Consider the following 26,743-nt stretch of genomic DNA (forward strand, 5'->3'; position numbering starts at 1 on the left):
AACATGTCCACAACTGAATTTCTCTCTTACCTGATCCTTCTTTTATATTCCCTTATCTCAATAAATGGTCATATCCTTTTACTTGAAGCCAGCAAACTGGGAATCCTCCTTGAATCATCCCTTTCCCTCAGCCCCCTTAGGTACTGTCAGTCCTTGTAGGGCCTCTCTCTGAATTTGTTCTTTTCTCTCCATCTATGCTTCCAATCTCAGTGCTTTGTTATGTGTCCTCATTTGTTTTTTTTTTTTGTTGTTGTTGTTGAGACAGAGTCTCACTCTGTCTCCTAGGCTGGAGTGTAGTGGCACGATCTCAGCTCACTGCAACCTCCACCTCCCTGGTTCAAGCAATTCTCCTGCATCAGCCTCCCGAGAAGTTGGGATTACAGACAGCACCACCATGACTAGGTAATTTTTTTTTTTCTTTTTTTTCATAGAGACAGGGTTTCACCATGTTGGCCAGGCTGGTCTTGAACTCCTGGCCTCAAGTGATCCACCTGCCTCAGCCTCCCAAAGTGTTGGGATTACAGATGTGAGCCATTGTGCCCGGCATGTTTCTCATAGCTTCTGCAAAGCTAAGGAAAAAGAGAAAGTGCAAAGAGTTCAGCAGATATTGTCTATGGGCCAAATCTGGAAAGGCCTATCAGCTACGAATGGCTGGTAACATTTTTAAAGGGTTATTTAAAAAAATAATTATATATATATACTTAACGTGTGTATATGTGTATATATGCCATATATACATATACATATATGTATATATGACAGACATGTAGCCTGTAAAGCTTGAAATATTTATACTCTAGTTCTTCACAGAAGAAGTTTGTCTATCTTTACATAGGCAGTGAAAATTGGAATACAATTATGGGTGTGGTAAAGAGAAAAAAAGTCATGTGAACACCTTCATATCAGTTTTTTTTGAAAGTTAGGTGAAACAGTGTCCTTGAGAAATACAAACTTGCTAAAATTTCAACTGCCTCTAGAATAAGTAAAAAGAATTGTAAGAATTTTACAAATAGTTAAAATTCTCTTTGTGCCTGTGTGTCTTACATATACAAACATGCATACTCCAAAACACAAGCCCTGATCGGTGGTATATTGGTCAGGATTCCACCATGGAAATAATCAGTAGGAAGAAAAACGTGTGTGTGTGTGTGTGTGTGTGTGTGTGTGTGTGTATGTATGTGTGTATCTTAACATGTGTATCTTAACATGTGTATATGTATACATGTTAGGAGGTCTATTACAAGAAATTGGTTTATGTGGTTGTAGGGACCAGTTGGGTAAGTCTGAAATGCACAGGGCATATCAGGAAAGGCAAGCTTGGAATTCTTGATCTGAAGTTGAAGCTGCAGTCAGCAAATATAATTCTTCAGGAAAAGCTCAATTCTGCTCTTAAGGCCTTTGAACTGATTGAATTAGGCTCACCCAAATTATCTTTGATAATCTCCTTTATATGAATCTGCAAAATACCTTCACAGCATCACCTGAATTAATGTTTGCATGAATAAGCGGGGTCTGTAACCTAGCCGAACTGAACTATAAAACTGACCGTTACAGGTGGTTTTTAACAAACTTTCAAGGAACTGAGAATAATCTTTGTTTTATACATAGTGTTCTGGATAATATAAAGGGAGAGGAGAGTCCCTAATTTATTGTTTAAATAACGTAACTTTAACACCAAAACAATGCAAAGAGAGGAAAGTCATAGGCAAATGTCAACATGGTGACAACTGAAAAGATTCTAAATAAAATTTGAGCATCCAAGACAGAGGTTTTGCTAGTTACTACTCACCACTTTTCTAAAGGACTTAGCCAGTAAGAATTTAAAACGAGGATACAAAACTCTTTTCTGTGTTTGTCTGCATATAAATTGGAAGATAATCTATTGTCAAATTATTAAAATTGAGAGAGGTTGTATTGATTATAAGGACAACATAAAAAATCAATTGAACCTGTACACTAGCAATAAACAATTACAACAGGTTATATATGGAAAGATAGATTTACCAATAGAAATCTAATGAAAGATGAACAGTATCATTAAGGAGAAAATTATGAATCTTTTTGTCTACTTAGTAACCTTATTTCTAATGGTTGTGTTGAAATCTCCCACTATGAGAGCAGATTTCTATAATTTTTAAAGCTAATCTGTTTTAAATTGAGGTAAAATATACAGTGAAATTTACAGATCTTAAATGAGTTTTCATAAATATATATACTCTAATGACATTTTTCAAAGAGTACTTCTCAGCTTCCATATATAACCACTGTTGTAATTTTTATCACCATAGATTAACTTTACATGTTCTTGAATCATGCAGTATATACTCCTATGTCTGCTTTCCTTTTCTCAAATGTTTTTGAGATTCACCTAGGATAGATCACCTATCCTACTGTTAATAGTGATATACCAACAGTATCATTATTTTTTTATTGTTAAGTAATTTTTGGCTGTTCTGAATAACACTTATATTTTCATTTATCATGCGTAAGTGGATACCTAGGAGTGGAACATTTTTAACTTTATAACTCAGCAGTTTTCCAGAAAAATGTATCATTTCACAGTCCCACTAGCAAGATATGAAAGCTCCAGATGCTCCACATTCTTTCTAGCATTTGGTGTTGTCACTGTTTTTAATTGTAGTAATTCCTCGTTTGTTTGAAATGATGTGAAGCGTTTCATTTGCAGTTTCTTAATGATTAATGATTTTGAACACCTTTTTATATATGTATTTTCAATTTGTATATCACCTTTTGTGATGTGTCCATTGAAGCCTTTTGCCCATCTTTTACTGAGTTGTGTTTTTATTATTGATAGATGGGGTTTCTTGATATATTCTGGACTCAAGTCCTTTGTCAAATATATATGTCTATGTATATATTAGAATATATCATATATCTATATATATATATGAAGTGAATTTTTTTCTCCTGGTCTATGGCATGCCTTTTAATTTTGTTAATTGTATCTTTTGATAGACAAATGATTTTATATTTGGTGAAGTCAAATTTATAATCTGTAAAATTTCTTTTTAGTACCTTGTGTTCTCTTTAAAAAACGGTCTACTCCAAGGAATTGAAGGGTCTTTTTTGTTTAATAGTTTTAGTTTTTACATTAGGTTTATGATCCATGGCCATTTAATTTTTGTGGTTGCTGTGAAGTAGGGGGTCAAAGGGTTTAGGTATTTTTTGTTGTTAATACAGTTCTGCCGCCATTTGCCAAAATACTTATTCATTAACTAGTCTTGGTGCATTTGTCAGTAAATTGATTGTATATATATGGAAGTATTTCTGGATCCTTTTGTTCTCTTGTGTTACATTACTCTTTTTGGTTGCCCGAATTATGCCAACACTACATCGTCTTGACTTCTGTAGCTTTGTAGTATGGCTTGTAATCAGGTAGTTGCTGCAAAGCATCTAAATTTGTTCTCCTGTTTTAGTGTTGTTTTGGCTAATCTATGTCCTTTGTTCTTCCTTACACATTTTTTTCACTTTTTTTTATTATAACTTTATTTTGCAACAATATAATAATAATAGAAAACTGCAAAATTGTACAGTTTCCATGTACCTACAATCTTCCCAGCTTCCTCTAATGATGCTGTCTTAGATAATCATGATATGTGTATTCTTAATGGGTGTAATATTGTCTTCAAAAGGATAAAAATTGACATTGGTGAAGACAAAAATCTTACTCTTTTAATATATAAAGCACTGTTATACCCATAATACATAAACATATATATCTGCAGCATTAAAATTTTATAGGGACATTAGGATTAAAATGTTAGAAAAGGCTCCTTTTAGGGCAAAAATGAAAAAAGGTTGGGACAGACTTCTATAATTAGTTGTGAGCAAGGAAAGCGGGAATGGGCATTGGTGTAATATCATTGATTCAGGTATTAATCTTAGTGGAATTTCACCAGTTTTTACATGTACTTTTTTTTTGTCCTGGAGTTATGTGACATCTGGATCGTGCTGATTTTCTCCTGTGATTGTTTTTTAGAAGTTGTTTTTTAACTTTTTATTTTGAAATAATTATAGACTCACATAAAATTGCGAAAAATAATATATAGTCTTGAGTGTCCTTCTCGTAGTTTTTCTCAGTGGTGACATCTTATCTAACTGTAGTATAATATCAAAACCAGGAAACTGAAGTTGGTCCAATACTGTTAACTAGATTATAGACCTTTTCAGTTTTCACCAGTTTCTACGTGTACTCATATGTGTGTGTATGTAGTTCTATGTAATTTTATACCATGTTTCTCTTTTTATAGGGAAAGCGTTCAGAGTTTTACCATTAAGTATGATGTAAGCTATAGCTTTTTGTAGATGCCCTTCATTTAAGAAGTTCCCTTCTGTTCCACGTGTACTGATTGTGTTTTTTATGAATGCATGTAGAATTTTATCCAGTGTTTTTTGGCATCAATTGATATGATTATATGGCTTTCCTTTTTTAGACTTTTAATGTAATCTGATGGATTACATTGGTTGAATTTCAAATGGTGAACCACCCCTTCCTCCCTGAAATAAATCCAACTTTGTTTTTATGTATCTTTCTTTTTGTGTACTGCTGGGTTTGATTTGTTAAAACTTCATTGAGGATTTTTGCATCTGTGTTCATGAGGCATAGTGGTCTGTGGGTTTTATGTGTATGTGTATATGCTTTGTAAATAGCGTTCTTGCTTTTGGTATAAAGGTCTTCTTGAGTGGGCTTTGGTTGTTTTGTGTTTTTTTAAAGGAATTCGTTCATTTTAGTTGTCAAGTTCACTGACCTAAATTTGTTAATAATATTCCCTTATCATTTAAAAATATTTATTGTTTCTGATTTTTGAAATTTGTGACCTTTTTTTCTGATTAGTTTGGCAAGTGGCTTATACATTTTATTGATCTGATCCTCTCAAAGAACCAGATTTAATTTCATTGTTTTTTTTCTTTCCTTTGCTATTCTTTATTTCATTGATTTATATTTTGATATTTATCATTTCCTCTTTTGCTTGCTTTGTGTTTATTTTATCCTTTTTCTGGTTTCTGAAGACAGAAACTTAAGTTGATATAAAACCTTTTTTTCCTTTTCTAGATAGGTTTTTTAGTGCTAAAATTTCCTGCCAAGTACTGTTTTAGCTGCATCACATAAATTTTGATATATTGCATTTTTACTTTCATTCATATCAAAATACTTTCTAATTTCCTTTTTGATATTTTCTTAGATCCATGGGTTATTTAAAAGTGTGTTATTTAGCTTACAAATATTTGGAAATTATCCAGATATCTTTCTGTTATTGGTTACTCCTATCCTTCATGGTTTTCTGTAATGTAGTTTTGTCACCAATAATGGAGTCTGATTTCCATCCACCTGAGTGTGTGCTATCGTTAATGACTTAAAATAAGCATAGTGCAAGATAAACAAGTGGTGTTGAGTGGCTCCAGGTTGAGAGGCCATTGGGAGATGTTCTGGTTTACAGTCCTAACTGAGCACTTCTTTTGGCCATTCCAGGCCAATGTCAGATATATATATATAGAGAAAGAAATAATTTTGGAAGTAAATTATTTTGGAAGTAAGCAAGTCTACAGCTACAAAAGCCCTAGCATTTGTAGCTGTAGAAATTAAGACCAGAACCACCAGAACTTTGAGTCTTCCCAGATCAGGCCCCTCAGAACCATAGTAACCCTAATCACAACAAAATGTTTATTGTTCCACATCACTAAATTTGATTAGTGGTTGTTGCACATCGTAGTCATTTCTCAGTACACCCAGGGGTTTGGTTTCAGGAGCCCCATATTTACCAAAACCTGTGCATTCTCAAGTCCCGCCCATGGGCCCCTCAGAACCCATGTGTGTTAAAAATCAGCCCTCTCTATGCCATATAGGTTTGCATCCCCAAAATATTGTATTTTCAGTCTGCATTTGGTTAGACAAAATCTGAGTATTAAGTGGACCTCCATAGTTCAAACCCATGTTGTTCAAGGATCAACTGTAGTAAGGCGATTACTTCTTTTTTTGTAGGGTTTGAAGGTGGTAAACATTTTAGTTCCTGTATATCTGAAAATGTCCTTAACTTCACTCATAATTGGTAGTTTAGAGACTCTGTAATTTTTTATAAAGTAATTCTCACTCAGAACTTTGAAGTTATTTCTTCATTGTCTTGTTGCATCATGTCTTGCCAGTGAGCTATGATGTAAATCTGACTCCGATTCCTTTATGTAGGCAGTGTTTATTCCCTTTTAAAGCTTTTAGGATTTTGGGATTTGAGACATTTCACCAAAGTGCATTTAGGTAATCCATGGTCCATTGCTGTCTGAGGACTCATGTCTTTGTATTTGCCTCAGTATATTTATTATACTTAACAATAATCTAAAATCTTCTTTACTGAACTCTTTTAATGGAAACTTTCTGGTCTTTTAGGGATAAATACCTATATATCCTTTTTCACCAATGGCCCAAAGGCAGCAGAGGAGTTGACCATTTGGTTCCTACTGAGTCACTTTAGTTAATAACTGTGTAGTTTCCTCTCGGAAAGTTTTCTTGCTTTCCATATTTGCTGCTTCAGAGGATGGAGCAACGCCCACTTTTGGCATGTGTTTTTCCCTGGATACTCTGTAGGAATATGATTACCTCTTTTAACCTGACCTAATCTGCCTTTTTTCTTTCAGAGATCCCTCTTCATTTTTGGTTCACTGAAGACACTTATCCCATGTTTATTTTTCAGGACTCTCTTAGCATTTAAGGAGCAGGTGGAACTCTAAAGCAGGTGTTCAATTTGCCATTTTAGTCTGATTGTGAAAGTTGTGTTTAAAATGCGTAGAAATTACACACGCTTTGTTTTGTATATAGACTTGTAGTTCCACTTTTTCTTCTGCCAGTTCTTTTTTAGGCTATTCTGTTAGTAGGTAGCAAAACAGCTTGTGTGTCTCTTAATCTTTTATCTTTTCATCTATTCTTGGATCTCAGTATCAATGAAAATCCTCTTTTTGTGGATTATATTAATAAGGGAATGATGATTTAGATGCTAACTTAGACACGACTGCATGGAATATGTTATAAAGTAAAAATGTTGCAGTGTAGTTTGCAGAAATTTTAAGGAATGTTACTCGTGTTCCTCACAATTTTGTTGTTGTTTATTTAAAAAATCATTGAAAATATGATGGTTTTCAAGGACTAAAATAATCACAATTTCTTAAGGTTGTAAGTTTTGGGTATATTTGCATAGGTTTTTATTTTGAGTAAACCAGAGTCTTATTTTTCCTTTAATCTGGTGATTTGCTTGAGACTTTATTAAAGAAAGACCTTTTTTCTGTTTTTTTCAGACCAGCATCTCAGACATGTCGAAAAAGATGTTTTGATCCCTAAAAAAATGAGAGAAAAGGCCAGAGAGAGGTGTTCCGAACAAATTCAAGGTAAGATTCAAATATTCATGTAAAGATCAAATTTATTTTTAATAATACAATCTGAATTTAATCCTTAGCCCCAGAATCAAGTAGTCAATGAATTAATATGTATGAATTGCTTCTCACCCTTTCACTGAAATACCAGTATTGCAGCTTTCAGAACTTCCAGTGATCTTCAATTCATTTCCAGCTTAAAAATATTTCCCTAAATTACTAGTAAAAAACATTTTTTTAACCCTCAGAGGTACAGTTATATACATAGAAAAACTTGGTATGAGTAATTTGCAGAAGCAAGTTATTCTGATTTTTATAGGGAAGAAACATCAAATCTAAAATATACCCGTTTTCCAGCTGTCACCTTATTCATATATTTGTGTATGTGTCTGTGTGTGTGTGCGCGCGCATGTGTGTGTGTGTGTATTCTAAGGTGATTTTCATTGGCATCGTTATCTGTTACTGAATTGTTAATAGAATACCAATAGCACTTACAGGGAATCTGGAGTTTTTGTTTTATGTTTCTAAGTGGAATATATTTATGTAAATACATACACTAGACAGCTACATGTGTATGTTTTCTTTGGAAAATGTTTTTTACAGGAAATACTCCTATATTCTATAAATCTAGAGATGTTAGTGATTAATATGTGATATTCTGGTGAAACATGTAAACAAAGCAGTGAAAGGTGAAAAATGAGGCCATAATAGGTTTGTAAATGATGAGTTATTAGACAAGCAGATGGCAATATTACTGTAGAAATGTCTTTAAAAAAATTCTACCTCTTGGAATGGCCCTCAAAAGAAGTAATAAAATTTTACTGACATAGGCTTTTTTTCTGGCTTTACTTCTTCACTTTCCCTGTGGTCATCTTTATTGAGGGACCACAGTAATTTTTAGTGAGGATGCTGGGCTGCACTTCAACTGCAAGCATCTCTATAGGGGAGCAGGGCTGGCTGTGTCAACTCTAATTTCAGGACTGGGTCAGTAACATTTGGATACTAGGAACACTTGTTTCTTTCCCTGTCCTCTGCCCTTAGCACCTTTACAATTGATGAATGGAGGCAATAAATTAAGAGTAGTTCTTTGGACCCAACAATGTGTGATGGTCATTTCTGTTGCTTCAGTAACTTATTATGACCTATTCCATTTTAAAACTCATATATATAATCATTCTATGGTTTTACTCTTGCTTTCCTATGAATTAGTTTTAATTAGAGTAACTTTCTTTAACACCTACCCCCAGTTGTCTTGAGAAGTCAACCTGTTGACAACAGCGGGTAGTGCATGTATGACATTGACAGGGGTCATGTTCATGGTCACAGAGGTACATCCTGCACATTCCTCATAGAACTTTAAAAATAAATATCCTAATTCAGGTGAGGGGAGATGAAACTTTAAAACCCTATAATAAAGTTGTAGGGCTTTTTACTACTAGGAAAATTTTCTTATTACTGTTACAACAGTCTAAAGTTACACAGATAAGTTGTATTTATGCTGTCTTGTAGCATATTAACTTTATACCTAGAATGGAAGAAAGCTAGCTAACTCAATTATAGATTTAATTTTTACTGATACAATTCAAATGAAAATGCAGAATGATTGTATGGCTTTGGGTTTCAGAATTGTCTTTCATTGTCTCTTAGACAATGAAACTTTGCTTTTTGAAATGAAAGAGTACAATATAACTTAAAAATATTTATTTGTGTTACAAACTAGTGTTTTATAGTGGTACAGAAAATAAAGTGTTTAATTTTCACTTCGTCAAAAGTTGTTTAGGATGTTGACATAGTTAAGTTTTTGCTTTTTTAATATACTTAAGTCTTCTGAAGACTGAAAGCATCTTAAAATCTGTGATTCATTGTATTATTTAAATGTATTCATCTATATTAGAATGTATATTATAACATAATTTGAATCTCTTATACATAACTATATATTGGTTCTTTAGGCCATGTGATTCAAAACACTGTTTTAGAATCTAAAATTGATAAGGGAATAAGGAGTCTTTAGTATTTTCCCTATTTAACCGTATATATTAGGAAATGATGTGCATTAGAATTATTCAAGCAGCAGAAGAAAACTTCATTTAAACTAAACAATAAGACATAATTTAGAATCAGGACACTTCACCGTAATTTATTTACTTTGCTTTATTGAATAATTATAGGATTTTCTATAAAAGCAATTGTATGTTTCTTAGATAAAAGATACAGGAATTTTAATAAGTAATCTGACTTTTGCTAAATGCCTAAAACATGATTATGTGGGAAAGCTTTTCCATTTGATTTTTTTTTTTAATGTCATTTCAACCCAGCTGATCATAAGAATTGGGTCAGACTGCCAGCAATGTAGGTTTGTAAAGGGAATAGAACAGCTTTTCCAGGGACAAAGAGAAATGAAATCACTTTCAGTCAAAGAAAGATGCCTCATTATAGTCACCAACAGCAGTTATTGACAGCTACACTTCCTATTAACAAGGAGCATTTAACTAAGAGTTTGGCTGTTGGATCTTTGGACTTGATCTAATTTGCTAGCATTAATTAGTTTCTTTTGAGCACAGACACTTGGTGCTCACAGCTATAGATTTGGAGGGCTAATTAGGATAGAAAATTGAACAGAATTGGGTAAGGCATTAACCTTCCACCATTACCAGCTGGGACACTGATAAAGACCACAGACTCCAAATGTTACCTATTGATGTTAGGCGTACCCTAATGAATATCAATTTCAGCCAGGTTGCTATATTCTTACTAGTTCTCTCTTCATTATAATTTTTTAACTAGCTTACATGATACCCTCTTTATCTATACACTATTGATTTTTACTTACTGTACACTGATTTAATCTGAGTTGCATATTTTACCTAATGTTTAAATACACTTAAAATTTGTCTTAAGCAGTAGATAACATTTAGAATGTTTCGTTGTTATATACCCTTGTACTTCTAAAATTTAATATTAATCTGAAATTACAGGATGCTAATTCTATAGTGAATATGTATAAGTTACAGTAACTATGCCATTTTAATGTAATGAAAACTATAACATAATACAAAACAATTTTAGCTTTTCGGTGACAAGTAGTATTCATATTACTCAAATGGTGTCAACTCTTGAATCTTGGTCTTCATAAATTATATTTTTAATAATGTAAAATAAGAAACACAAAAGCATATGTTTCTTTCTTTTTTTTTTTTCTTTTTCTTTTTCTTTGAAATGGAGTCTCACTATGTTGTGCAGGCTGGTCTCCAACTCCTGGGCTCAAACAAGTCTCCCGACTGGCCTCCCAAAGTGCTGGGATTGCAGGCATGGACAACTGCGCCCGGCCTGTGTTTCTTTTTGAAGAGAATAGTGCTTAGCACCTTTCTTTTGAACTTTGGTTTGATTAGAAAGGTGGCTTGACTTAGAGGTTAGATAATTACAGAAAGGAGAATCCTGATCTTGCTATTCGAGAAACTTTGACAAGATTATAAATTCTGTTGGCATCTAAAGGAAAATTACTGATTTAAATATAAAATTTAATTTTATAGTATTCTTTCCTTGCTTGTGATATTATTGGCAGTGAATAAAGCCACTAAAATAAATGACTGAAGTATACTGGTGGACATTAACACAGTGAACACTGAGTACATTGGGAATGGAGCTGAAAGAAAACTCTAGAATGGCCAAATCACTTTCTTCCTCCGCCTTTCTTCACCTTCTAAAAGCCAAAATAGTAATCTCTCACCAACTGTAGTGATGAAATCATTGCTTTTTCTTGGATCTGAGAGTTAGCAACTTGTGTCTTAGGGAGATGGTTTGACAAACTCTGAAGGTTGATTTCAACTCTCTTGTCTTTTTCCAGCTGTTTGACTTCGCTAATATAATGATTTTTGTTTTCTGTGTTGGTAATGTTTAAAAAATATTGTTTGCCATGTATAGGGAGAGTATGCATACTAGTATTACACAGTTTTCTCCATAAGAGGAAGAGTCACTGAATTATATAGTGTTTTGTAAAAATTTCTCATTATATTTCTTTGCTATTTTGAAGTGCTTAGTTGACATTTGCTATAAAGTCTCTATATTAGATAATGACATTTGCTTTAGAAATAATAAGAACTTTTTCTTTCTTTTCCTTTTGCTATCACAGATCAAGACAAAAAAGTATTTTGTCATCAGGGATGGCTTGGAACTTTCTTTAACCTAGCTGTATTCTCTTACTCATTGACTCCTTTCATCTCTTGGGGCTTCTTTTCCCTTATTTTAGTGTTCCTTTTGTATTTATGTTGCAGTCTTTTGATCTTTTGTCCAATATGTGGGGTATAGCTCTGAAAGAATTATATAAAGTACAAGGAAGCATGAGTGACTTGTTTGAAACATCACAGAGCTGTATGTAAATAACAAAGAAGCTTGATAAAATGCCCTGTTTTGTTACTCACACAGAAGTGAAGTATGTTATATTTTGTGAAATTCCAAAGATAAGTGAATAGACAAAAAAGAATCAAATTAAGAATGCTTAGGATGTTCTTTAGAAAGTTTACAGGCAGATAATTATCAAAACAGCATTGAAATAAATTAAAAAAAAAAAAAGAAAGAAAAAAAGAGAAAAAAAAAGAAATAGTTTGGAGGGCTGCAGACTATATACATGGTCTAAGTAATCAATCTTCTGTCCAACTATATTATTTGAACCTGCCAAAAACCTGCCTTTTTATTTTTGTTTGAAGTGTACCATTCCTATTACATGTATTTTTGTCATTAAACCAGTTTGTTTACCAGTATTAACTAACACTGAAGTGGATATGCAATGCACCTTTAGACTGGTTTGGATATGTTAAATCACTGCATAGGATGCATAGCTGTTATATATATTATACAATCTAAGAAATACAAGTAGATATAAGGCACAGTTTCTGCACTTTTGTCATGGGTTCCTAAGACCACCATTGGATTGATTGATTTGCTAGAAAGACTGACAGGACTCAGCATATAATCCTATTCATAGCTAAAAATTATTACAGCAACAAGATAACAAAGCAAAATCAACAAAGGGAAAAAGCATGTGGGAAAGTTCAGAAGAAATCATGGCACTAGCTCCATGAGTCTTCCCCTGGTAGAGACACTCAGGGTATGCTTAATTTCTCCAGCACTGGATTGTGACAACACATGTGAAATATTGTCTACCAGGGAGGCTCATTAGAGACTCAGTCCCCAGAATTTTTATTCAGAGTTGGTCATTTGGGAACTCTCTGCCTAACAGTTGTCAAAATTTCAGATTTCAAGAAGGAAAGCAGGTGTTTAGCATAAACCATACTGTTTGCACAAACAGTTTGGGCACAGTGAGCCATTCTTATCAATTAGAAAATGGTGAGGGCACTCTTAAAATCTGAGTTCTCAGATGCCATCTAAGGGCGAATCTTACAATCAAGCTTTTAAGGATAGCAATGTTATGCCTGCTATGTTAACTCTTTTCTGCACGTGGACATAATAAAAATTAATTAGCAGTAACTATTTGTGTATGGCTATCATGATGCCTGATATACCAGTGGAATCATGAGTAATAGATTTATATCAATCATAAATACAGCTGAATTATTTTGAAAATAACTGAACAAAGTATATCGTAGTCTTCCTTATCTATGGTTTCACTTTCTATGGTTTCAATTATCTGTGGCCAACTGAGGTTCTAATTATTTTATCATTTTATGTCACCATTATAAGAAGGGTTAGTACAGTAAGATATTTATAGTACAATAAGATATTTTGAGAGATACCACATTCACTTAACTTTTATTGTTATGAACATTCTATTAGTTGTTGTTAATCTCTTACTCTGCCTAATTTATAAATCAGATTTTATCGGGGCAGGCATATAGAGGAAATAAACATAGTATACGTAGGATTTGTTGGTATCTCCAGTGTCAGGCATCTACTAGGGGGCTTGGATCCCCCATGCATGATGCGAGAAAACTGCATAATGGTTATTACTTATTGATCTAGTGGTTCTCAGTTATTTGTGTTAGCTCATACTCTCATTAGCAGACTTAATAGCTTATTATGATTATCTTATTTCTGAAAACAGGACAACTTTGCAGTAAAATTGTATGTATTTGGATATACATACCCGTGAATAAAATGGCTAGTTTTCTTCTCACAGAGGAAGACACAGTATGTTTTGATTTTAGAAGTAAATGAAATCTTACTTGAAGATCTGGGATACATGTGTAGGATGTGCAGGTTTGTTACATGGGTAAACTTGTGCCATGGTGGTTTGCTGCACCTATTAACCTATTACCTGGATTTTTTCTTCTATGAAATGGAGTCTCTCTCTGTTGCCCAAGCTAGAGGACAGTGGTGTGGTCTTGGCTTACTGCAACCTCCACCTCCTGGGTTCAAGTGATTCTCCTGCCTCAGCCTCCCAAGTAACTGGGACTATAAACATGCGCCACCACACCTAGGTAATTTTTGTATTTTCAGTGGAGACGGGGTTTTGTCATGTTGGCCAGGCTGGTCTCAAACTCCTCACCTCAGGTGATCTGCCCACCTTGGCCTCCCAGTTGCTGGGATTTCAGGTGTGAACCACCATGCCTGGCCAACGTGTCACCTAAGTATTAAGCGAGGCATGCATTAGATATTTATCCTGCTGCTTTCCCTCCTTCCCTACTCCCAACAGACCCCAGTGAGTGTTGTTTCCTTCCCTGTGTCCATGTGTTCTCATTGTTCAGCTCCCACTTATATGTGAGAACATGTGGTAATTGCTTTACTGTTCCTTTGTTAGTTTGCTGATAATAATGTCTCCCAGCTCCATCCATGTCTGTGCATCCATGTCTCTCATTTCTTTCTGTGGCTGCATAGTGTTCCATGGTGTATATATGCCACAATTTCTTTATCTGGTCTGTCATTGATGGACATTTGGGTTGATTCCATGTCTTTGCTATTGTGAATAGTGCTGCAGTGAACATACACGTGCATATATTTTTATCTTTATAATAGAGTGATTTATATTCCTTTCACTATATACTCGGTAATAAGATTGCTGGGTCAAATGGTATTTCTGGTTTTAGGTCTTTGAGGAATCACCACACTGTCTTCCACAACGGGTGAACTAATTTAAATTCCCACCAACAGTGCAAAAGTATTTCAATTTCTCCACAACCTCACTGCGTCTGTTGTTTCTTGACTTTTTAATAATTGCCATTCTGACTGGCATGAGATGGTATCTCATAGTGATTTTGATTTGCATTTCTCCGATGATCAGTGATGTTGAGCTTTTTTTTTTTCGTGTTTGTTGGCAGCATAAATGTCTTGAGAAGTGTCTATTCATGTCGTTTGCCCACTTTTTAATGGAGTTGTTTGTTGTTTTTTTTTCTTTTAAATTTAAGTTCCTTGTAGATTCTGGTTATTAGACCTTTGTCAGATGGATCAATTGCAAAGATTTTCTGCCATTCTGTAAGTTGTCTATTCACTCTGATGATAGTTTCTTTTGCTGTGTGGAAACTCTTTAGTTTAACTAGGTCCCATTTGTCAATTTTTGCTTTTGTTGCAATTACTTTTGACTTTCGTCATGAAATCTTTGCCTGTACCTATGTCCTGAATGATATTGCCTAGATTTTCTTCTAGTGCTTGTATAGTTTTGGGTTTAATTTTTAAGTCTTTAATCCATCTTGAATTAATTTTCTTTTTCTGTTTTCTTTTTTTTGAGATGGAGTCTTGCTCTGCTGCTTAGGCTGTAGTGCAGTGGTGTGATCTTGGCCTCTTGGGTTCCAGTGATTCTCTGGCCTCAGCGTCCTAAGTAGCGGGGACTACAGGTGTGTGCCATCACACCCGGCTAATTTATGTATTTTATTAGGGACAGTTTTTTGTTTGTTTATTTAGCACTTCCTTCAGGAGCTCTTGCAAGACAGGCCTGGTGGTGATGAATTCCCCCAGCATTTGCTTGTCTGAAAAGAATCTTGTTTCTCCTTCACCTATAAAGCTTAGTTTGGCCAGATATGAAATTCTTAGTTGGAAACTCTTTCCTTTAAGAATGTTGAATATTAGCCCCCAATCTCTTCTGGCTTGTAAGGTTTTTGTGGCCACTGTTAGTCTGATGGGCTTCCCATTTTAGATGATCTGGCCTTCTCTCTGGCTGCCCATAATATTTTTCCTTCATTTCAACCTTGGAGAATCTGATGATTATGTGTCTTAGAGTGTTGATCTTTTTGTGGAATATCTTACTGGGGGTTCTCTGAATGTCCTGAATTTGAATGTTGGCCTTTCTTGCTAGATTGGGGAAGTTCTCCTCAGTGATATCCTGGAGTGTGTTTTCCAGCTTGTTTCCATTCTCCCTGTCTCTTTTAGGTACCTCAGTCAGTTGTAGGTTCATTTTTTATGTATAGTCCCATAGCTCTAGGATGCTTTGTTTGTTCCTTTTAATTATTTTTTCTTTGATCTTGTCTGCCTGTCTTATTTCAGCAAGATAGTCTTCAAACTCTGAAATTCTATCTTTCAGCTATGGATACTTGTTGCAGATTCTCAGGTTGTATTTTTCAGCTCCATCAGGTCATTTATGTTCCTCTCTAAACTGGTTATTCTGGTTAAGCTCCTGTAATGTTTTGTCATGGTCTCTTAGCTTCTTTGCACTGGGTTAGAAATGCTCCTTTAGCCCAGTGAAGTTCATTATTTTAAAGTTCAAAGTCCACCTTCTGAAGCCTACCTCTGCCTGTTCATGCATCTCAGCCTCAGCTCAGTTGTGTGGTTTTGCTGGAGAGGTGTTGCAATCATTTGGAGGAGAGGAGGCACTCTGGGTTTTCGAGTTTTCGGTATTTTCTAGTTGATTCTTTTTCATTTTTGTGAATTGATCTAGCTTTAGTCTTTGAGGCTGCTGTCCTTTGGATGGGGTTTTTGTGCTGTTATACTGTTGTCATGTTGCTGTTAATTTAGTTTTGTTTTTTTAAAGCCCTCCTCTGTAGGGCTGCTGTGGTTTGCTGGGGGTCCACTTCATACTCTGTTTACCGGGGTCCCTCTTACCTCTGAAGGTGTCACCAGTAGAGGCTGCAGAACAGCAAAGATGGCTGCCTGCTTCTTCCTCTGGGATCTTGGTCTCAGAGGGGTACCGACCTGTTGCCAGTGGGACTGCTTCTGTTTAAGGTGTCTGGCACCTCCTGTTGGGGTCTCACCCAGTCAGGAGGCACAAGATCAGGGAGTCACTTAAGGAAACACTCTGGCTGATTCCTCAGAGCCAGCAGGGGGAAAGACTAAATCTGCTGATCTGAGGAGATCACAGCCGCCCCTGCCCCCAGGGGCTCCATCCCAGGGATATCAGAGTTCTGTCTATAAACCCCTGAATAGAATTGCTGAGATTCCTGCTGGGAGGCCCTGCCTGGTGAGGAGGGATGCATGTGGGTTTCACCTAAAGAGGCAGTCTGACCACGATCTGCCACAGCCATTGTGTCTGCTGTGAGGAATTTCTCCTGGGTCCAAACCACCCAGTGTCCCTGGCACTGGTAGGGGAAAATGGCATACTGGAGCTGCAGTGATGGCTGTTGCTCCTTCTCCTGGGAGCTCAGTAGTCTTAGGCAGCAGGCATCTGCTGTGATAGTGGCCATCCCTCTCTCTGGGAACTCAGTAGTCTCAGGTAGTCTCCAGCTGAACCACTGCCCAGAATCTGCATAGCTCTGTGCTTGGGACCAAAGGACTTGGTGTGGGCTCATGAGGGGATCTTCTCATCCACGGTTGCAGAGATCCATGGAAAAAGTGTAGTTTCCCGGGTAGGGTAGCACAATCACTCACTGTCTCCCTTGGCTGGGTATGCGAGCTCCCCTTACCCTGTGTGGCTCCTGGGTGGGCTGTTGTTTCACCCTGCTTTTCCCCTTTCTTTGTGTACAGTCACACCAACCGCCTAGCCAGTCCCACTGAGAGAACTTAGATACTTCAATTGCTGGTGTAGGATTCACTCACCCTTTTCATTCTTCTTGGTGGGAGCCTTTGACTGCAGCTGTTTCTAGTCAGCATCTTGGCCCCCATGAAATATGTAAATACTAAAAATTTAAATGACAAAATTAGCAAGAATTTTGTCAGGATAGATGAATATAATTTTTTAAACAACCAGTTTATCTAAGTCATCTATGAAGGTATAACAGTGTAAAAAATTGAGTACAAATACAAAGAATTACATGTCTTGAAATTTTAAAATATTGTTAAAATGAATATATATTATTATAAATGTCATAGCTTTTTTACCAATATCCCATTAACAGGATTTTATTGTTCTAATCTTCCTAGACATTAACTTTGAGTTATTTTGCTATAATAGACCTAAATCCTTTCCTCTTAATGAGAAATTAATCTAAAATTAAATATGGCTGTTAAGCAGTACCATGCGCTCGTACATAAAATCTGAGTAGAAGATCACATTTCACTTAAGTTACCTGATGAGCCTGCGGTTACAATTAGCGTTTTTTCCAGGTAATCAGAGCCTGACACTGGTAAACGTTTTACTGAAATACATTTTTATAGGAATCTTGTATATCTGTTGGAAAAATAACAAAGGAGGCAATTGGGTTTGTGTAAAACTCTGGAATGTATTAGACTCTCAGATTTAGAGCCAGTTAATAATAATCAATCCATTTTTGGAGAGCTGGGGACAGAATTTGCTTTGAAGCCTACTGTACAAGAGATAAAAGCAGTTTTATTGTATCGTGCTTCATTTCATTACATTTACAGAGACAGTACGTGTCAACAATGTTGTGTGATTTTAATGAAGCAGATTTTAAGTCAGAAGTTACAGGTGACAATTGCAGTCTAGTATGTATCTCTTTCAAGCACTTTCCTTTTGTGGTTTTCTCTTTTGAGAGATACAAAGTATAGAATAAATTCTAAATCACATAAATCAGCAGTTTTAAAGATTAATGATTTCCTATGATTTATTCAAATTTTCAGAAAATTAAATAAAGATGATAGAGATTTTATTCTGAGGCCCATAAACAAGTTTATCTGGTGTCATATTTTAATATATTGGTTGTCTCCATTGTGTTTGCATTTGGTAATGCTGTTTGCATATATTTTAGTGTTAGTCAAATATTACATCACTAAAAATACAATTTTACAAAGCAAATAAAGAATTTTCTGATTCCTTTGAGCATTTGAACCTTAGTGTTATATAGAACATAGTCATTTAAAATATGTATTGTTCCTTGTATGTCACACACCATTTTATGAACGGTAAATGAAATAGACAAAAATCTTGAAAGTTATGAACCTTACACTTTAGTTGAGGAGGGGAGGATAAATAATAAACATTATAAGTAAATATAAGCGCCTTGGAGAAAAATAAATTTCAGTAAGTGCAGTGGGGAGTGCTGGTGTTGAAATGCGGCTGCAGTTGTTAATAGGTGATCAATATAGGTCTCACTGAGAAAGTGACATGTGGACAGAATTCTTGAAGGAGGTGAAGGAGTGAGATAATGCAGATACCTATGAGAAGAATGATCCTGGCAGAAGAAATAGCATGTGCAGAGACCCTGAGGTATAAGTGAAGCTGGCATGGTTAAGGGACACCAAAAAGGTCACTGTGGTTAGGTTGGAATGAATGAGGGGTAGAGTGAATAGGGAGGAGTTCAGCAAAATGATTGGAGGTAGAATCTTTCAGGGTCTTAGAGGTACTGAGGACTTGTAGCTAGTAGGGAGACAAATGGAAAGATGAAGATTGCTTTGAACATGGAAAGAGACAGGGTCTGATTTATAGTCAGCACTCACTGCTATATTAAGAATAGGTGGAATAGGGACAAGGGCAGAATTAGAGACGCTAGTAATTGGGTGATTGATGTTATTGAGATACTCCAACAGACAGATGATGGTGGATTGGGAGGCTGGTAAAAATGGAGGTGGTCAGAATGAGCATATTTGAGAGATATTTTGAAAGCAGAGGCAACAGAGAAAGATATGACTCCTTATTTGTCCTGAACAAGTAAAAGGGAAGGAGTTATAGTTAGCAGAGATGAGGAAGACTGAGTGTGGAGAAATTTTATTATTTTATTTTATTATTGGTGGCAGATGGATTCGGAATTTAGTTTTGGATATGTTAACTTTGAAGTGTCTTATAAGTTATTTCAATTTGAAACCATTTTACCAGACAGTAGTAAACATCACTGTTTTAAAGGGAAACAAAGGAATAGAATGTACAATTATGGTGGCTTTAATGTTTTTGTGCACGTTATACAGATTCTCTTTTATATTAGTGTGCTATCAGTAAACATGTTCAACTTTGATAGTGATAGATTAAAAACTGACATTTGTATTCCTTGGCCTTTCTCTTAAGATTTCACCTAGACCACTTCCCCTCCAGAACAAACCATAACTACACTGATTTGTTAATTCAACAAACTATCCATCAGTACTATTATGTGTACTACTACATGGTGTTAGGTACAGTGGGGAATAGAAAGACATGGTGTCATAGCTCAATAAAAAGAGTAAATTACCTATCCTCCCCTCCCCAACTAAAGTGTACGGTCCGTAAGTTTCAAGATCATCTGACTTGTTAATACAGCAGGAACATTATTAGAATTCAGCTATCTTTATTCCCAGCCTAGTGTGTTTTCCATTATAATGTACCATTTGACTATGTCAAAGATAGCAAATACAGTTCGTCCTTGTCAGCTTTAATCAGTTGATAGTGTTTGTCTAGCATATTGTGAATGGCGTCCATCAGAAGGAATGTCATTAGATCAATGAGCCATTACTTTATATTACCAAAACTTAGTATGATTTAAAATTTTATAATAAGCTTATTTATAAAGAGTTCTGTTTTTGGCATGGTCTACTAGCTCTATTACACAATTCCTTCTGTAGAAAACTACTATGACCTATGAACAAAATAGGAAAAATAACTACCTGAAAGCATTGGAAAGTAAGTAAACAAAAGCAGACAGAAAATACAGGGGCATCAAACATTGAAGGAAGGAAATGGTAGTGGGTGAGTCTCTGCCAGGTAGGGTGGCTGAAACTCTTGACAAACGAAACTCCTCAGTCTTGTTGGTCTGAGGAACCAAGGATAGGGTTTGGTGTAGCTGCAGGCCTTGGAAAGTGTGTGTGCATGTATACTCAAAGTAAATTTAATTGCCTGCTTAAATAAAGAAAAAAATTATTCAGAGAAAACAGAATCCAAACTTTGTACTCATATTACTCACAATGTTGCAGTAGAATGCAAAATTATTCAGTGCACACAGAAACAAGAAGACATGAACCATTTTCAAAAGAAATCAACAGGGGCTAACTTCAAGATAAGTCATATGTTATTAGCAGACAAGAATCTTAAAGCAGCTGTTGTAATTGCTTAAGAACATATGGAAAATATGCTTGCAATGAATAAAAATAGGAAATCTTAACAGAGAATTTGAAGCAGTAAAAAACACCCAAATGGAAATTCTAAAACTGAAAAAAATAATATCTAACATAAAACTTTTAGGATGGGAATGAGTAGGAATCATAACCTAAAGATATATCAATCAAAATATATAAACAGAGAGGGGAAAAATATTTAAAAATGAGCAAAACCTTGGGGACTTGTAGGACAATAACATAAAGACAACCTTCATGTATTTGGAATGGCATACTTTCCAGAATGGCTGCAATTAAGAACACTAACAATATTCACAAAACACAAATCTGCCCAGTGACCTAGCAACTCTTTCCAGGAGAAATGAAACTTCTGCAAGCAAAAAGGCCTAATAGATACTGATAGATACACTACTTACAGTAAACAAAAGCAATTTGTTACTGTATAGTACTGTGTATAGTAGTGTGTCTGTCAGTAGCCAAAAATTGAAAATAGCCTAGAATCCTCTCAAAAAAAGAAGGGATAAGATATAGGGATTACTATTCAGCAATAAAATGGAACAAACTACTCTTTTGTACAACAATGGAGATGAATTTCAAAATGATTATGCTCAGTGAAATATAAATATAAGAGAAATAAAAAGTGTATATTCTTTTAATATTATTTTCTAGAACAGGCCACATTTAAATAGCGTTTTAGAATAGACAAAACTAATATGAACAACAGTTGACTGTGGGTGTGGAACAAGTAAGTATTGATTGAAAAAGGACATTAAAGGGACTTTCTGGAGTGATTTTAATATTCTGTAGTTTTTGGTGGTTCATATAGCATAGAGGTATACTTTTGTTTCATTGAATGATATATGTTAATACTTGTTTTTTTCATTTTAGATCACTGCTATCTAATTAGAAAAATGTAGACAAATATTGAACTCTTACCATATGCACGATGAAGTATTTGTGGATAAGAAAACATTTGTAATGTCTAGTGTTGACAAGACTTTGGAAAAGCAGGCATTTACACTGCTGGCCAGGAATAACAGCATGAAAGGAGTCTTGTTTTTAAAAATTCACCAAATTCATAAATAAGCAACTCCTTTACTTAGCCATTCTACCAGTAGGATTTTATCTTAAGGAAATTGTCAGAGATGTACAATAAAATATGCATAAGGATGTTCAACATAGCAAAATATGTAATACGGAATATTGCCAAAAATGTAGATGTCAGCAAAGTCTGATTGCTTATATAAATTATGGTACAGCCATAGGATATGATAAGATATATATTTGTAGTCACAGTGTGTTGATCGATAAGAGAAACTAGTTTTTGTTCAAGAGTTGGTAAACTACAGCCTATTGTCCGAGTTTGGTCCACCACCTATCTCTGTAAACAGTGTTATTGGAATACAGCCAAGCTCATTTACTTATGTATTGCCTATACCTGCCTTCACACTACAGCAGTAGAATTGGGCGCTTGCAGCAGAGACTACCTGGCCTACAAAGCCTAAAATGTTTACTCTGTGGCTCTTTACTGAAAACATTTCCTGACTCTTGGTTTAATCAAATTAAATTCTAGAAACACAGGAAGGGCTTGCCTAAATTAACTAACTCCATAAATTTATGAATGTTACCATGTGTTCAGCACTGCACATAAGCTGTCTACATAAATGTGACTCAAACAGATTCAGTCTGCATTCTTACTGAGTTTAAGTATGGTAGGGGGCATAGTTATATAAATATTCAAATTAATACTTTCTATAAAGGAAGAGTGCTGTGAGGAAATTTTAACAGGTATTATTTCAAAGTGTTGGTAATATTGGCAATTTTAAAACTTGATTCTTTAAGTTTTTTCTAGGATTTAAAATATATTAAAATATATTTATATATTTTTAAATTTATATTTTTTCTAGGATTTAAATATATTTCTTTGGAAAAAGATAATAAAGTTTGAGTAGCTAACTAGACATTGCTTCAGTAATTTTTAAAATTTTCTGATACTGCTCTGAATGCACAGAATTAAATTAAATTTACAGAATTAAGTTTAATTGCATTTCTGTTAAATATTAGTGGATGCTTATCACACGTTCAATATTGTGAAAAGTGCTATAGAGACAGGGTTGAAGTCTGAGACTTGCTTTTAAGTACCTTTATTGTATGGTTGATGAGAGAGAAACCAGGCACAGAAAATAGAATTATACCATATAAAACAATTTATAATAATCAGCTATGTTAGTTTAGAAAAAAGTAAGCAAGTGAATTCTGATTTAGGCAGGTGAGACTTAATGAAGTATGTGGGATATCAGCTGGACCTTGAAGTATGGCTAATTATTTGGCTAAGTATAGGGAAGCTGGAAAAACATTTCAGACCAGAGACCCAGAATTTAAGGTACAGAGGTGAGAATGGGCATGTTTGTTTGTACAGCAGCAAAGAGATTGACCTTGGGAAACCAGTGGTGCATTAGGGGTTAATGATACAGATAAAGACTGGGAGTCGAGGCTGATTTTGGAGTGCCTTAAAAGCCTGAAACAGAAGTTTAGATTTGATTTCTGGTAAACCAAAAAAAAAAAAAAAAAAAAAAAAAATCTGAAATCTGTTCTTTCTACCTCCCTTTATTCCTTTTTTCCTCTTTCTCTTCTTTCTATTTTCCTTCCCTGGAGAAGAGTTCATACAAATAAAATTGAAAGATTAATTTTACCACCAAATAAAAGACAGATTACAAGTTTACTTTCTAAATTTTGGCTTTCTGCATTCTTTTAAAAGTAGAAGCTGTTTCTCATCAACAGTGACAGACAACAATGGAACCATGTGTGTTTGCTAGAACCAAAGGGATGAACCTGTCTCATATTGCTGTAGCATAACCCCTGGCATTTATTTAAAGACTGAAGATGTTGTAAGAGAATGAGCATTAACTGCATAGTCTTTTTGTTACTGCTTTTCTTACAGGTGTCCTAAGGCATTATTCCTTACCTTCTTTGGAGAAATTAATTCACCAGATTTTTCAGGTTTTTGAATGTGACATTTTATCTTATTGAAGTCCTCAAAGTTAAAGAAGTACGTTCTTTGGTCTAGGAATGGCTAAATAGCTAAACGCAGTTTAATCTTTTAATTCAATGGCGACTTTTGCTTACGTAATCTGAAAGTTCACATTGTTAGGCTGCTTTTTTCCTTCTAATCAACACCAGTAATTTTACCCTGCATTCTAACATATTACCTGTGTCTTTACCTTTAAAATGCATGCACAAGTGATCTGTTTACATTTAACTTTTTTATCCCTTTGATTCTTCATCGTAACCTTAAAACTTCCGTTTTAATGACAAACTCAAAACAAATGTAACTGAGTTCATATTATTAGGTATCATTCCTTATTTCAGCTACCTCTTCCAGCAAAGCTTAAAAAAAAACTGATTTGACTTGACTTACTAGGACATATCTTTCTGTAGAATTTCCAGGTCATTACACACATCTTAGCTTCTTTTTGACTTTCTGAACTTTGCCGTGTATTTATTGCAAAGTATTTCTATAGTTCAACCCTGTACTCACGCCTCCTTAGTCAGTGACATTGCCAAAGAACCAAGTCTTGCATAGAATTAAAGTGATGGACAGAATCTTTATAATAATTTTCAAAGTTCTTTATGTAAAATATTAGGTAATCGACAGGTTTTAGATCATACCATGGGTAAATATTAAGCACATGATTGGAAATCAGTTCTCGGCCAGGTATGGTAGCTCACTCCTGTAATCCCAGCACTTTGGGAGGCCGGGGTGGACAGATCACTTGAGGTCAGGAGTTTGAGACCAGCCTGTTGAAACCCCATCTCTACTAAAAATACAAAAAAAAAATTAACCAAGTGTTTTGGAGCATGCCTGTAATCCCAGCTACTAAGGAGGCTGAGGCAGGAGAATCGCTTGAATGCAGGAAGTGGAGGTTGTAGTGAGCTGAGATCGTGCCAGTGCATTCCACCTGGGCAGCAGAGTGAGAATCATCTCAAAAAAGAAAAAAGACACCAGTTCTCTGCAGTAACATATTGTCTTGCTTCTATAGTTGCCTTTCTAAGCCTATTGGATCCTTGAGCTTTTTATGTGGTGATTTCTTTTCCATTCTGTCTTTTCCAGGCAGATGATATCCCTTTATGGTGGCAGAATACCTGGTTTTATTGACTCAGTAGGAACAGTTGTATTCCAACTCAATGCAGATAACTGCAATTACAGTCTTTGCTTATTTCTTGTCACTCACCTACACAAACTGAACTAGAGAAAAGTTCAGTTTTCTCTAGTTCAAGGCTATATTTGGAAATAAGGAGAAAATGCTGTATTTGGAAATTAGGAGAAAAGTCAAGGCTATATTTGGAAATTTGAAACGCTCTTTAAAAGCAGCTGGACATTCATTGAGTCCTAGATTGTGTCAGTCCAGTGTACAAATTTGAATTTAGGATGTGTTGCATTTTCTTCTTTTCTGGCATATCTTCCATAGATTTATGCCTAGCTCATTAAATTTAGACTTTCAGAAATTAGAATATGTGATCTCATTGAAGATTTGACTAACTGTACTTTGTGTTGCATTAGTGTGAAAAGTCTTAATTGTTCTTTTTCCTCTTGTTTTAGCTTCAGAAGATCATCTGTGGTTGACTTATATATCATTGAGCTTATTGAGGAGTTCTTTCATTTAATTAGTGCCCAGTGATTTTCAGAGTAGACTTTAAATAGATCTGCTATTTACTGCTTCAGTGATTAAGGCTTCATGCAACTTTTTTTGTGTTATCTTTTTCTTTCATATCTTCCCTGGTAAAGTCTGTTTAGATGATAAGATTCAAATTGTCATATTCTTACAGTAGAACCTTTATTTTGCCTGTGTAATTGAAGTGTTTTGGATCTTCATGTCTCACACATAGGCAAAATCAGTGGTCCTCAACCCTCATTGTACCTCAGAATTATCTAGGAATTAAAAACAAAGCAAAACAAAACAAAGTAGTATTGCACAGGTTTCTCTCCACAAAGAGAGATAATACACTTTTTTTCCCAAAGCTGTCAAGGTGATTTGAATGTACATCTAAAGTTGAGAAACAATGGATTAGCCAAAAGAACAGAATTTCTCCTTAAAACAGCCCATATAGATTTTGCTCATTTGTATACCTTGAAGTTACATAATTTACTACCTAAAGCACTCTTCTATACAAGCCATAAGTTTTTGACTGTTTTTGTTGTTAGATTTGTGTGTGTATGTGTGTTTGCAATTTATTGACCTTTACTTTACTTCCATCTTGGGAGGTTAGACCCCAAATTATCTAGGCCAGATTTCAGGTTCTTTTCCAGTAGGCCAAGGAAATTCTTAGGAAATAATAAAGTATGTTCTGGCAGCCTTAAACCTTGACCTCTTTGTATCCTGTAAATTATATGGCTGCTTCCTTTACTATCTCTGTGGCACAAAAACTTCACCTACCTTAGCAGCTTCTTACTAATCTGTGTTCCATCAGTGCATTCTTTGATTTTGTGGAATTCATGTATGGATTCTAATCCAAATGAGCAGAAATTGCTTTGTGAACATTAGATTCCTAAGTACCTAGGATGTAATACTAATAATTAATTGATGAATTTCATTAAGAAAATGACTGTGACATGGAGAAAGAGTCTTTAACCAGCATGTGTTTATAGTCTCTGTCCTTACCAAGATGATGGTCCTGTCGCTGAGCACAGTAAATAAGGAGGTACTGGTGACCTGCTCTGCTGGGGAGGAAGGACTTGTGTGGTGACACACAATACATATTTACCTTCAAAAGCTGTTTCTGGATGGAATTATAATTTTGTTCCAGTTAGTGAATACATATTGTAGAAAATATATACAGATAAAGAGAGTTGATCATGTAAAAGTCTTATTTGGGTTTTTAAAGAAACCATGACTTTCTGTTAAATATCACATGTTCTCACTTATAAGCAGAAGCTAAATAATATGTACGTATGGGTACAGAGAGTGGACTAATAGACATTGAAGACTAGGAAAGATGGGAGGGTAGGAAGTGGGTAAGGAGTGAGAAAATATCTATTGGGTACAGGGTACTCTATTCTGGTGATGAT

The 26,743-nt window shown here is 35.0% G+C and overlaps 1 protein-coding gene across 3 annotated transcripts in view; it reads left to right on the forward strand.

The window, feature by feature from the left end:
- The window catches only part of CMC1 (C-X9-C motif containing 1), a 77,096-nt gene that overhangs the window by 13,176 nt on the left and 37,177 nt on the right, over positions 1-26,743 (forward strand). For 2 of the 3 annotated variants that reach the window (XM_032259738.1, XM_032259747.1), the window contains exon 2: positions 7,303-7,392. The exons of the other annotated variant lie outside the window; for it this stretch is intronic. In XM_032259738.1, coding sequence (XP_032115629.1) covers positions 7,303-7,392 — 90 coding nt within the window. The remainder of the gene's footprint in view (positions 1-7,302; positions 7,393-26,743) is intronic. 3 annotated transcript variants of the gene reach the window in all.

The sequence above is a fragment of the Sapajus apella genome, unplaced genomic scaffold (assembly GCF_009761245.1).
Source record: "Sapajus apella isolate SASKATOON/1434 unplaced genomic scaffold, GSC_monkey_1.0 scaffold4, whole genome shotgun sequence".
Taxonomy (NCBI): Eukaryota; Metazoa; Chordata; class Mammalia; order Primates; family Cebidae; genus Sapajus; species Sapajus apella.